Source organism: Solanum stenotomum, chromosome 8 (assembly GCF_019186545.1).
Source record: "Solanum stenotomum isolate F172 chromosome 8, ASM1918654v1, whole genome shotgun sequence".
NCBI lineage: Eukaryota > Viridiplantae > Streptophyta > Magnoliopsida > Solanales > Solanaceae > Solanum > Solanum stenotomum.
The window spans coordinates 24,324,093-24,336,946 of NC_064289.1; the positions used below are offsets into that span (position 1 = coordinate 24,324,093).

The 12,854-nt window shown below is 34.5% G+C and overlaps 1 protein-coding gene across 1 annotated transcript; it reads left to right on the forward strand.

The window, feature by feature from the left end:
- The first annotated feature begins 10,743 nt into the window (after positions 1 to 10,743).
- Positions 10,744 to 12,156, forward strand: LOC125873637 (agamous-like MADS-box protein AGL66). Its single transcript, XM_049554524.1, has 9 exons — positions 10,744 to 10,928; positions 11,004 to 11,057; positions 11,139 to 11,163; positions 11,228 to 11,289; positions 11,427 to 11,433; positions 11,543 to 11,604; positions 11,690 to 11,789; positions 11,962 to 12,012; positions 12,109 to 12,156. The coding sequence occupies exons 1-9, from the start codon at positions 10,744 to 10,746 to the stop codon at positions 12,154 to 12,156; spliced, it is 594 nt and encodes a 197-aa protein (XP_049410481.1).
- Positions 12,157 to 12,854: the final 698 nt, after the last annotated feature.

A 12,854-nucleotide genomic window follows, 5' to 3' on the forward strand; every position in this document is an offset into this window, starting at 1 on the left:
GAGGCGCTGGATGTTGATCCTGATTACGTGCGTCTGCATCATAAGACGATGCAGGCCAATTGGCATCAGTACATTGGATGTACGAGTATGCAAGTTAGAATATTAAACATAACATATGCTTGAAAAGATTCTGAAAGAAACACTTATCTTGGCTCTTCTCAACTCATGAATAACTCAACTCATAATAAAGCAATGAAACACATGCATTATATGAAAAGCTTTATAAAACAGTAAAAAAGCAACTTAGTTCAATAAAGAAAATGCATTAACAAACTCAACTTTACTCATATAACAAAGTAATATAGTTTTTGTGGAAGATTGTCTAACCGACAACCAACACTATGAGCCTAAGTGATGGTACAGCGTTTTACCTCACACTGCCAAGGACCGTCCTATGCCTTGCCAGGGGTATAGAACCTAACTCACTAACTGGATCCACTAGTCTATGCTAAAAGCATCTTAAGGAGTCATCTAATATGTATGATCATTTACTGACAATGATGGCTAAATGGTTTATGGAGACTTGAGTTAATATGAACTCGCGTCCCCCTATCGATGCTCAATACTACTCCTAAAATATATTTAGCTCATATGTTTTTAAAACAAACTTCTTTCTTTGGTTTGAGATAATTACTCAAAACTTAGCTTAAAAGATCTCTTGGAATCGATGTTCCCTTTTCTTACTCAAATGTGAAAACATTTATAAACTCTTAGGAAATACTTAGTTCCCTTATAGCTTTTTTGAGAAATGAACTCAACTCTTTACTATTTGCTTAACTTGAAACTTAAGTCTTAAAACAAAGTTAAAACGTTTGTTAAAGACTTTTGAAAACTTTAAAAACTTTGCTTTAACTTGCTTCTTAACTTCTAGACTTGACTCTTAACTTCTCTTGACTTTGATCCTAACTTTCCTTGAATTGGATTATGGATTCAAGATTCATGATCTCATGTTTATGGATGATTTCATGATGTTAGATGTACCTTAGAGTATTGGAATCAACTAGAAAACATAGGTACATTGCTAAGGAACAAGTACGAAAAGGTGGGGAAAGAATGGGAAGAATTGGCGTCCCTGGCGCTCTGAGAGGCGCGGGGCGCCAGCCCTCAACATTCAGAGAACAAGTTGGGGAGCTCTGGCTGGCATGTCACCCCAGAGCCCCACATTCAGGGACTGCTTTGGGGCGCGCTGGCTGGCGGACGCCTCACCCCCTTCCCCAGGTGTATGACAACTTTTCTTCTCCATTTTTCAACTTTAAACCCCATAAAACTTCAATGATTCTTTCCCCAAACACTTAGGATCATTTATACCCTCAATATATGATAGATTCAAACCAAAATTACACCCGAATACATGAATCAAATCGCAAGAAACTTCAACAAAACAACCCATAAGAATTCAAACGAATTTCATCAAGAACTCAAAGGATTTACTTTCAAATCACACATATTTCGCTGAATTGAATCATGATTGGTACGTGGGTGAACTAACCCAACTATATGTGATCTCACATACCTTTAAGGGATCACCCCCGACGAAATCCACAAGTTACCCTTGACGAAATCGACGAATCTTGAACGTTCTTCTCCTTTCTCCTCTTCTCCAAGCCCTAACGTAAAATTAATTTTTCTAAAATCTGACTTTACCCCAATTAAACTCCTAAAAATGAATTAGAATAATTAGGTAAGGAAAAGACTAAATTACCCTTCCAAAATCCGGATTAGACTTTCATTAATCCAACAACCCAACTTCCAAAGGGAATAACTTACTCATACGAACTTGGAATCGCGCAAAATTAGCGGCATTGGAAAGATCATTCCAAGAGATTTCCAACCATATCTAGAAATACACCTAACTCATCTTGAGCTAGGAGTTATGGCCATTTGAAGTTGACCACTCAACTTTTTCTAACTTAAACAAATTTTTCAGATTTTCATTCTTTCCAAAAATGACTATTTCAAATTATTAGCTTCTTCCTAGTTATTTCAAACTGTGAGATGTTACAACGAAAGTCTCACATACCTTGTAGGATCAAATCCTTGACGAAACCCGCAATCAATTCCTCACGAAGACGATGAAATCTTGATTTTTCTTCTCCTTTCCTCCTTTTTTCTCTTCTCTCAAAACCCTAGCGTAATTCTCAATAGCGTAAATTGAATTAACTCAATTTAGACCCCAAGTAATTTACTAAAAATAGATTTAATTAATTGGGTAATGAAAAGACCATAATGTCATTCTAAAATCCGGATTAGACTTTCCTTATTTGAACAGCCCAACTTCAAATGCACATATCTCACTCACACAAACTTAGAATCGCGCAAACTTGACGGCATTGGAAAGATAGTTCAACAATATTTCCTACGGTACCTTGTAGAAACCTAAATCATCCTGATCTAGGAGTTATGGTCATTTAAAGTTGACCAAAACTCAAACTTAACATACTTAATCACTTTTCCCGATTTTTCCTTCTTTCCAAAAACAACTCTTTCTAAATCTAGCTCGTTCTAGTTCTTTCAAATAGCGAGATGTTACAGTTATTACAAATTATTGCAAATGTTATTCACACTCTTTTGCACTCTTTAGTTATAATATTATAAATTCTCATAGTTATAACATTAATTATTTCTATCTTTCATCTTTCCTTATATTAACTTTTGACCAATAATTTTTCATATTATTATTTTTATTTTTTAAAAAATTAAAGGATGGGGCAGGCCCATTAATTAAAAGGAACAAAAAGTTACAAATTAATACCAAGCCCATAATAGACCTGGTCCAAATAACAAAGAGAAAAATCTAATTTGGAAAGCTAATCCTAAACAGAAAGAGGAACGTTCTTTGAGTTCTTGCAGCTTTTTCCTCAATCTCTCCTTCCATCTGATCCCTATTTCAGCAATCTTAAGTGTTCAAAAGCTCTCACCATGCTCATTCTTCTTAATCCATCTCTGGCCGCCTTGAAACATCCAACCTGTACTTTGAGTTTTGGGTGTATTTCACTTTGGACGATGACAAGTCCTACCAACATCGCGAAATCATCCCAATCGGAGACTTCTCCACCTCAGATTATGTGCAAAGAAGCTTCAAGCTAGGTGAAGTCCTTGATCTAATGGTTATTTTTTTCACCTAAAGTAGCCTTAATAACTTTGATCCCTTATCCTTGACAGATTGAGCCCAACAAGGGGCTGATACCACTGTCTAAAGCCTTGGGGCAAACTTACTCCAGTCTACGTCAGGTACGTTGTTAATTATGTTCTCTTTCTTTCTAATTTGCAAGCATCTTCCCTTTGTGTGTGTTGTTTTAGCTCTGTATGGCCTCTGGGCTCCTATTTTGGCTTGAAATTTAGATATGTCAACCAATTCAAATTTTGTATCAGCCATTGTGCTCACTCCCTACATTGTGTAGCTTTCGTATCCTTAGATTAGGAATTTTCCTTTTGTCCAGGTTTAATAAAGTCTTAGCTTCATTAGGTAAATCTTGGAAACTAGTAAAACTAATTGTTTCAGTACCTGCAAAAGAAAACACAAAATTAGCCATAAAATCTGTTAGTTTGTTTCCCTCTCTCAGAGAATGTTCAACTACCACCTCCAACCCTTCCTTAAGAACTTGAATTCTTCTTATCTCCAATGCCACCTCCCTAGGGAAGTTCCACAAACCATCTATCATATTCTTGACAGCTAATGAATCAGTTTCCTTAACTAGGGGAAATAAATTCTGATTTCTGCAGAATTTCTGTCCTAATCTCAGTGCTACAATGTTTGCCACTAGGTTGTTTGCCACTCCAATAACCTTTCCTTCAGCATGTATAAGATCACCTTGATCATTTCGAACACAAAAGGCAGCAGAGCTTGGCCCAGGATTACCTTTTGAGGCCCCATCTGTATTGCATTTGAACGAATTCTTCCTTGGTAGGTTCCAATAAACCACCTTACAACCTATCCTAGGAGTATAGTTTGCCAAGTATCTTACCAAATCAGGCCAGTTATTAGGTATTCTATGTATCTAAGGATATAAATGATTTTCCAATCTAAATTTTTTACTATACCTCCTCTCATGTTCATAGCAGACATAGAACCTCCAAATTTAATAGCATTTCTTCTTTTCCATAATTGCCATAAAATGAACATTGGCACAACTATTAATAATGGTTTAAGTTTTGTTGAAGCATTTGTATTCCACCATTTATAAACATTGTCTTTCAACTGCAAAAAAGGACCTTATACTCCTACCATACCTCCAAAGTATCTCCATACATAGTTAGATGCTGCACAATTAAAGAAGAGGTGTTCAATAGTCTCCTGAACTCCATCCACACAGCTACAACAAACCACCCCATCACACATCTTATTTCTGACCAGAACCTCTCCTATAGGAAGTCTTTGTTTCCAAAGTCTCCATATGAAAAAGGATATTTTAAAAGGGATTCCTTTATTCCAAATATAGTTGAAGTTCTTACAAAGCCCATGTTTCTCGCTCAGAAAGTCCCAAGTAGAACTTACTGAGAATTTTCCATTTGTCTTTAGCATCCACCAAGGTTTGTCCCACTGTTCACTATCTTCAGAGTTTCTTCCCAACTATATGACATGTCTGCTAACTTCATCCCCAAAACTAGTTTGCAGCATGTGAGAATTCCACTCCCTATTCAAATAACACTGTCTAACTTCTTCCAGCTGCAAGTTTTTAGCAGTATCTATAGGCAATATGTAGTGGAGAGCTCCTAACTGTGTCCAGTTGTCATACCAGACACTTGAATGACTATTTTTAGGTTCCCACCAAATATTTTGGTCTATCAAATCTCTAGCCTCTAGCATATACTTCCAGGTTAATGAACCATTTTTCCATTCAAACAATTGTGGCCTCTCTTTTTTGCAATATTTATTCCACATAAAATTTGATCACAATGTCTTGTGTGTTCTAAATACTCCACCTTATTCCTTAGGTTTACAGAGCTCAGACCAAGACACCCAATGCTTGTTATTTCCAACATCTCTAAACTTCCAAAAAAAATTAACAAAGACTCCATGCAAGTCTAGAATGACACATCTTGGGGGAATAATAGTAGACAGGAAATAAATAGGAATGCTATTTAAAACATTTTGAATTAATATTGCCTTACCTCCAAAAGACAGTAATTTCTCTTTCCATGCTTGTAGTTTGTTATGAACCTTCATCATCAATTCAGAAAAGTGTATAATTTTTCTTTTTAGCATGACTAATAGGACAACCCAAATACATCATAGAAAACTTCCCTCTAATAAAACCAGTCTCTTCTTCAACACTAGAGATTAGGTTCTATTCTGTCTTATGATATACAAAAAAGGAGCTCTTTTCTGTATTTATGTTCTGCCCTGACTGTTTCTCATACTCCCTCAAAACATTCATCAATAAGTCTAAAGATTTCCCATCTGCAGAAGTAAAGATAATAGTATCATCTGTATATGCAAGATGATTTATATGATCACTCCATTTAGGTAGCCCAAAACCTTTGTAGACCTCATTACAAAATAAAGCATTTAAACCTCTTGACAACACTTCAGCAGTAAGAATGAATAAAGCAGGAAATAGAGGGTCCCCTTGCTTCACCCCCTAGTAGAGTGAAAGAAACCAGTAGTCTGCCCATTGAGTAGGATAGAATACCAGTTGTTAGTAACCAATCTCCAAATTTTATCCACAACACCAGCATCAAAGCCTATTTTTTCCAACACATTTATCAAAAAACTCCAATCAACCCTGTCATAAGCCTTTGCCATATCCAGCTTGATGACTATATTTGTTGGGTTACCTCTCTTACTTATGTCACCTATAATTTCCTGGGCCAATAAAACATTCTCAGTGATACTCCTCCTATTCACAAAGCCTGATTGATTCTGGGAAATCAAAGATGGAAGTACCATCCCAATTATATCATTCATCACCCTGGAAATTACTTTATTAATGAAATTACTTAGACTAATTGGTCTCATGTCTGAAAAGGACTGAACTATGTCCTTTTTAGGTAGAAGAACCAAATTAGTATGAGTAATAGACTTAGGAAGAGTGTCCCCTTTAAAGAAGGCACTAACCGCAGCAACTACATCATCACCAACAATATCCCAATAATGCTGATAAAAATACCCAGAAAAACCATCAGGGCCACTTGCACTGTCTCCATTAAGATCAAGCATAGCCTTCTTTACCTCCTCTCTTGTAGGTTGTTCATTCAGTTTAATGTTGGCCCATGCATTAACACTTGGATGAATATATCTCAATAAAAAGGCATCATCACCATTATGATGGCCTATGAATTGCTTTTGAAAAAACTCCTGAGCAGCTCTTGCTACCTGTTCCACTCCTTCCACCCACACTCCTCTCATATTCTAAATTCTGTTATATTTAACCTCTTTCTCCTGCCCTTCACTAGACTGTGAAAGAACCTTGTATTTTTTTTTCCTCTCTGTAAACCATTGAATACCTTCTTTCTGTCTCCAATATTCCTCTTCAAAATGCACATATTTCTTTAATTATCCATGAGCCTGATGTAGTATTCTTCTATTATCAGCAATAGGGGAAGCTTCAAATAATTCTTCCTTCATTCTAACAATCTCCTCCCTAATAGATAATTGTTTGAAGATATCTCTAAAAGATACCTTACTCCAGTTTGACAAGGCAGCTTTAGTCTTCTTCATCTTTTGTTTCCAATTTATAAACACATCCACCTCATCTGACACCTAACTTTCTTATACAATCTGCTGAAAGTCTGCTTTTTCTGTCCAGAATTTGAGAAATCTGAAAGGTCTTCTAATATAATGATTTTGTTGATCACAAGTAAGCAACATAGAAGCATGATCAGACCCTGTTCTTGCTAAATGTTTTGCTTCCACTATCCCAAACTTTCCCATAAATGCCTGATTCATAAAGAACCTATCAAGCCTTTTGAAAATACATTGATTATCTATCCTTCCATTCCACCATGTAAAAGGACTTCTTTTGAAATTGACATCCACCAGCTCACAGGAGTTTACACTAAAAGCAAAGTCTTCATATTCATCAGGGTATACAGGCAGACCCCCAATCTTTTCCTCCTCACTCATAATGACATTAAAATTCCTCCCAGTAAGCCAGGGTGAACAGTTAATATCATTACTAATGCAGTAAATATCATTCCACAAATTTAACCTCTCATCAGCATCACACTTTGCATATACCATAGAAAAAACAAAAAGTTGATTATTTTCCAGAAACTTCAAACTAAGAATCAGCATTTGCTCAGAGTATGACAAAACCTCCACTTGGAATTGATCAGAAATGAACACCTAAATCTTTCCGTTGCAATTATGATTAGCATACTCCATTCCCAATCTCCTTTTGTATCTTTGAATGTTATTAGTTTTTTGAAAAGGCTCCATCAAAGCTATGATAGAAAACTTATGATGCTGTGTAACATTTGTATTATGTGGAATGAATTTTGAGATCTGACTAATCTCACATTCCAAAACAAAGTATTCATCATCATTTCAATCCACTCATTGTCCCTCTCTTTGGATTAGATCTTGTAGGTAATATTTCACCTTTACCTTTACCTTTGAGTTTGCTTGATGTTGAAGGTGTTAATCCTGCCTCTTTAAACATTATGTTATCAGGTTGCAACGAATCTATTTCATCTTTATCTTCTGTTGCACCATTCTCAATGAATTGTGCGACTTGTTGTTCCCCAGAAACTTGATGAGAAACCATATCATGTAACATCTGGACATGATGTGACTTAGGGCAAACGACAGTCAGAATGTTGTGATCCTCCTCTCCACCACTCTTTAGATGTTGCCCCTGTAACAGTGAAAGATGCCAATCTTCTTTTGGTTCTATAATCTGTAAAAGAATGTGATAATCTGCAAGTTCTAAGTCACTGTCCACAATTGTCAATTGCTGCTTATTTATTTCAGCGCCATCATCCCTCTCTTCCTCCTTGTTCACATCATTTGTCTCATTTATTGTAGTATTCAACACAACCTCAGTATCATCAACCTCTTCTTCTTCCACCTTATTCTCAGTTATTTCGCCATCTTCCATGTCTGCTTCCTCCAAAGTAACCTCTTTTTTGTTGGTTTGACTTTTTGGTAAATTCACCTTATTAATCAGCTCCCCTCCTTGTTGCATCTTATTTGAAGCTCCTACCTCTATGGCCTCTTCTTCATTTTGATTTTGCTGATTCAGAACATTAAAAGGATTGATATTGCTAGTGACCTCTGCACTTTCCACTACTTTAACATTCATAATTTCTCCAGTTCTCTTTGTAAATGTTCTATTACTAGGTTTCCATTTACTTTTTATAGCCCCTTTGTAGAGTTGTTTGTTGTCAATATGTTGTGATTCTTTTGGCCTATCCTCATTGTGTTGTTGCACCAACTCTGGGTGTAGTACTCTACAATCATCTTCTGCATGCCCTTGTAATTTACACTGCTTGTAATAAGCAGGCAATGAATCATATTGTATCTTTATTTTAACAATTGAATTCTCTTGATTGTCATTATTTTCTAACTACATCTGCACAAATTCAGGTTTCTCAGTAAGTAAATCCAATTGGACCTTCACTCGAGCACAACTTAGACGAGTCTTATTTATTGTAGAAACATCTAGCTATAGAGGCTTCCCAACAACAGACGCAAGAGAGAACAAAACTTCCTTCACAAAGAAAGTTGGAAGTAAGTTTGGAAAGGAAATCCATGTAGTTGCCTGTGATGTCTCCTGACTAATCTTGAAGTTGGCATTGTAAATAAAAGGCCTCATTTGATACGCATAACCATCCTTAGCAATTATGTAATATGAATTTTTAGATAATATTCTAATATAGTCTTCAATACAGTCAAATCTCATTAGAATATGCCTATTTCTTAGATAACCTATCTGACATCCCCCAATGATTCCACAATGTTTTGGGATTAGTTCTCTTATTTCATTAATCTAAGGAGCTCCATATGAAAATTTTCCAACCACAGCATATTGCAATCTCAATAATATTCATTATTTGTATTTCTTTTGTCGTCCAATGAATGGTAGGTAAACCATCAATGAGGTGTGCTTTCTTCATAGGAATAGGATCTACTGCAACATCAACATTCTCTTTGTAATTTGCACCATGACCTCTAATAATATCAGCATACATGTTCCTAGGAGGGGATGTGGGCAATTGTGGGTGTAGAGTGAGTTGTGTTTTACCTGGAAGGGGTGGGAAATTGGATGAAGAGGCAGTAGCCAGACTATCCATTAGTGATGGCCGGCCGTCTGCCGGCAGCATGCCTAAAACAAAAAACCTAAATCGCCGTCGGGATTTGGGATAAGTATTCAATTTCTAGATATCAATGCTATACTGAATCAGGTATTTCAGGGTTCAAATGAAGGAAATTTCATATTATTATACCACGTCAATGTATGTGATAAAACGGTGTTGTAATTTTTTTCTTGGACAAATCATGCTTGGTTGAATAATTTGAAAACTCTTTACAAGTATATGAACTATATCTTTGTTGGGTGTAAGATAAACAAGTGATTATATATATGATTCCACAAATAATTCTTTAATTTAATTTTTAGTTTTTTTTGGTAAAAAAAATGAAACTTTTCTCAATTAACTATGGACAACCAGATAATTATCTTTGATTTATGTACATAGTCAATCGAGAAGTCAAATATGAGAGCCAACAAAAAGAACGTCATCTATTATGTTATAACTTATAAAATAAAAATTAATATACATAAATAGTTCTAAGAAATAAAATGTAGTTGTTCTCCACATATTCATATGACATCTAAATAGATTAAGTGGAATACCCGTGCACAACACATCTGGTTAGATGACAAGAAAAATACACAACAAATATCGTCTATAAGGTAATATTAATAAGATACGACTAATTACATGATTGAACCTCATCAAATTGGAATAAATATATACATTATTGCATTTAACTAATAAAATTTTTCATTGACCATCTTCATAGGTTTGTGTGAATAAGAGATATATCTATATATATATATGATGATCCACATTGAACATTCACAAAAGAATCTGCAATATTATTTTGTGCAAAGCTTATTATTCAAATCTTCGCTTAAATTTTTTGAATTGATAATCACGTGCAACACACGTGTCGAAAAACAAGTAGTTTATAAATATATAAATTTCACTTCAAAAAATGTGTAGATTTCATATGTAAATTCTCGATCAAACTTAAACTATTTGACTCTCGAAAAACGAAAAATGTCACATAAATTAGTACAGAGAAAGTATTTTTTTAGTTCTGTTAAATGTAATTTTCCCATACACCTTGTACTTATCTTGAGATGTCAAAATATAAATTCTTCTATACACTAAAATTATATCATATTGCCTTTAAAATTCTAGGAAAAGTGATAAATAAGACTAGTCTAATATCATTATGTGAAAGAAGGAGCTTAGGAGTTATTGTTGTTTTCCACTCGACAAGTTACCGCCCACAGATTTCTGTTCATTAATTGTGTGGATATGTAAAAAAACACTATTTTTAACTAAAGATTAGCACTGAGAGTCGTTTTCTTCTAAAAAAAAAAAATTATCTGATTGTCTATTACATTGTAACATATTAACTGCTTTAACTTAAAAATGGCATGTTATTGCATTAAATTCTTTGAGCTATTTTTTTCCTTTTTCTTTTTGTTGATCTATATATTTCTGAGTTCATTGAAGAACAACATTGAATCCAACCTCCAATTCTAGTTTGCATCATTTAATTTCATGGGTCGCAATAAGATTGTAATGAAGAAAATTGAGGATCCAGGTGCCCGTCAACAGTTTTACTCAAAGCGCAAGGGTAGCATTGTTAAGAAGTCAAATGAGTTGGGGGTTTTATGTGATACAGATATTGCACTGCTAATGTTTTCTCCAACTGGTGAAGTGACCACCTATTCTAGAGGAGAAAGGTTAATGAAATTTCTAGAATGATCTTTTATGTTTCTATGATACAAAATGTGATGTGATTTCTTTTGATTGCTCAGTTTTGAGGATATCATGATCAATGCAATGAAGCAGCCTGATGAACTGAATCGACGGTATGTTTATTTCAATATGTCAAATTCATGAATTAGACTGACTAACTCAAATGCTTTTTTTTTTTTTTGTTGTTGTTGAAGATCCACTCCAAATCCAGATGAAGAGGTACTAAATTTTACACATCTTTTACTGATCGTTGTAGTTTCATCTGATGACTTTTATTTTGCAGCATTTGATGCAGAGTCTCGCGCAATCAAAATCTGAAAGAAAAATGATTGAAAAGATTGCTATGTATGACAGACACTTAACTTTTCTCGAGTTCTTTTCTTTTGATTTATTTCTTTTTTTGTGTGGTACTTTTCTACGTGATTGAATAATTTAGTTGGGTATTATTTTTATGATGCTGATGATTGGACAACGTGCTTTAGTGTCGAGGTAAGGTTTGATGTTTCCACACTAGTGCTTCAGTCAGTAATTATAAGCCTATATTTATTATTACTAAAAACTCGTAACTTGATAATTTTTTAATATATTTTCATAATAGGCTCATATGGAGAAGCTTAATGAGCTCAAACAAACACTAAGTGAAGCACAGGAGAAAATAAGGTTGAAGAGTTCTTCACTCTATTTTTGGATATTCTAAAAAATGTCCTCGATCTTTTATAACGATTTGTTCCCTTGGATCGGGCAGTTCTTACGAGCCACAAGTGGAGAATATCAACACAGTTGAAGAAGCTGATGCATATAATCAGTATCTTCTGGGTGCTATGGAACGGATTCAACGATCCAAAGTGAGCATATATATCTCAAGGCAAATGCATTTTTTACTTGTTTTTTTATTAGGGCTAAAGACTCCGAATAAACTTAAATCCCAATACACACACACATACACAAAATGGTACCAATTTAATTTGTTGGTTGAATTAAGACCGGCATGATCATGTTTTATACTCTTCTTACCAGGCAAAACTCTTGGCTAACCAGGAATTTCTCCAGAGAAATGAAAATGTCGCGGTAAGACATTTTTTTATTGTGTCATATTTGAAAGAATACTCAACTGTTTTTCGAACATCTAGTATGAAAAGTAATTATTAACATTATGATTTCTAGATGGCTTGGGTCAACGCAGAGGATATGTCTGCTGCAGGTAACGATTAATCTTCATATTCATATTAGTAAATCTATACAATAACTTATAGACTTCAGTCTCTAACAAGTTGATGTGAAATCCGCACTTCTTCATTTAAACTCATTTCATACCTTCATCATATAATTAATATATGTATACCCTACATATTCTCTAAATTTGTAGGAACCAGTAGGGGATGGAAGATTTGAGGAAACAGATTGGATCACAGTGGAGAGATAGTTGCAGGTGTCCAACAGCTGCAACAGGAATTATGTTATACTAGTTTAATTATATATTAAAAACTTAGTAGAATGAATAACTTGCACCAAGCAAGCAAGAATATAAATTATGTTGCATATGCCTATTATTAATGCAACTTTAATAGTTCTTGTATGGTATCAAAACATAGATATTGTGTTTTGAAATAGAAAACAGTTTGGTTTGTTTGATTTGGTTTTTTTTTTAATTTGATAACTTTTGCATCCACGTAGTTTATAAATTTTCTGTTAATTATCAAGAATCGAAATTTCTTCACTTAAAAACACTTCTACAAGTGGACATGGTAATTATTTACGGCAATAAGCTCATTTCAAAAAGCATAAACACACAAAATTTTTGGAGATGAAAATGCTAATTAAATAATGGAGAAGTTTTCCATCGAACAATCATGCCTTGTGCTCAATACGAGAAAATATATTATAATTGAATATCAAAAACCTAATAACAT

Coding starts and splice junctions, on each gene's coding strand:
- LOC125873637 (XM_049554524.1), top strand. CDS start 10,744: ATGGGTCGCAATAAGATTGTAATGAAGAAAATTGAGGATCCAGGTGCC. Junction 10,929..11,003: donor ACCTATTCTAGAGGAGAAAG/GTTAATGAAATT, acceptor TTGATTGCTCAG/TTTTGAGGATATCATGATCA. Junction 12,013..12,108: donor AGAGAAATGAAAATGTCGCG/GTAAGACATTTT, acceptor TATGATTTCTAG/ATGGCTTGGGTCAACGCAGA.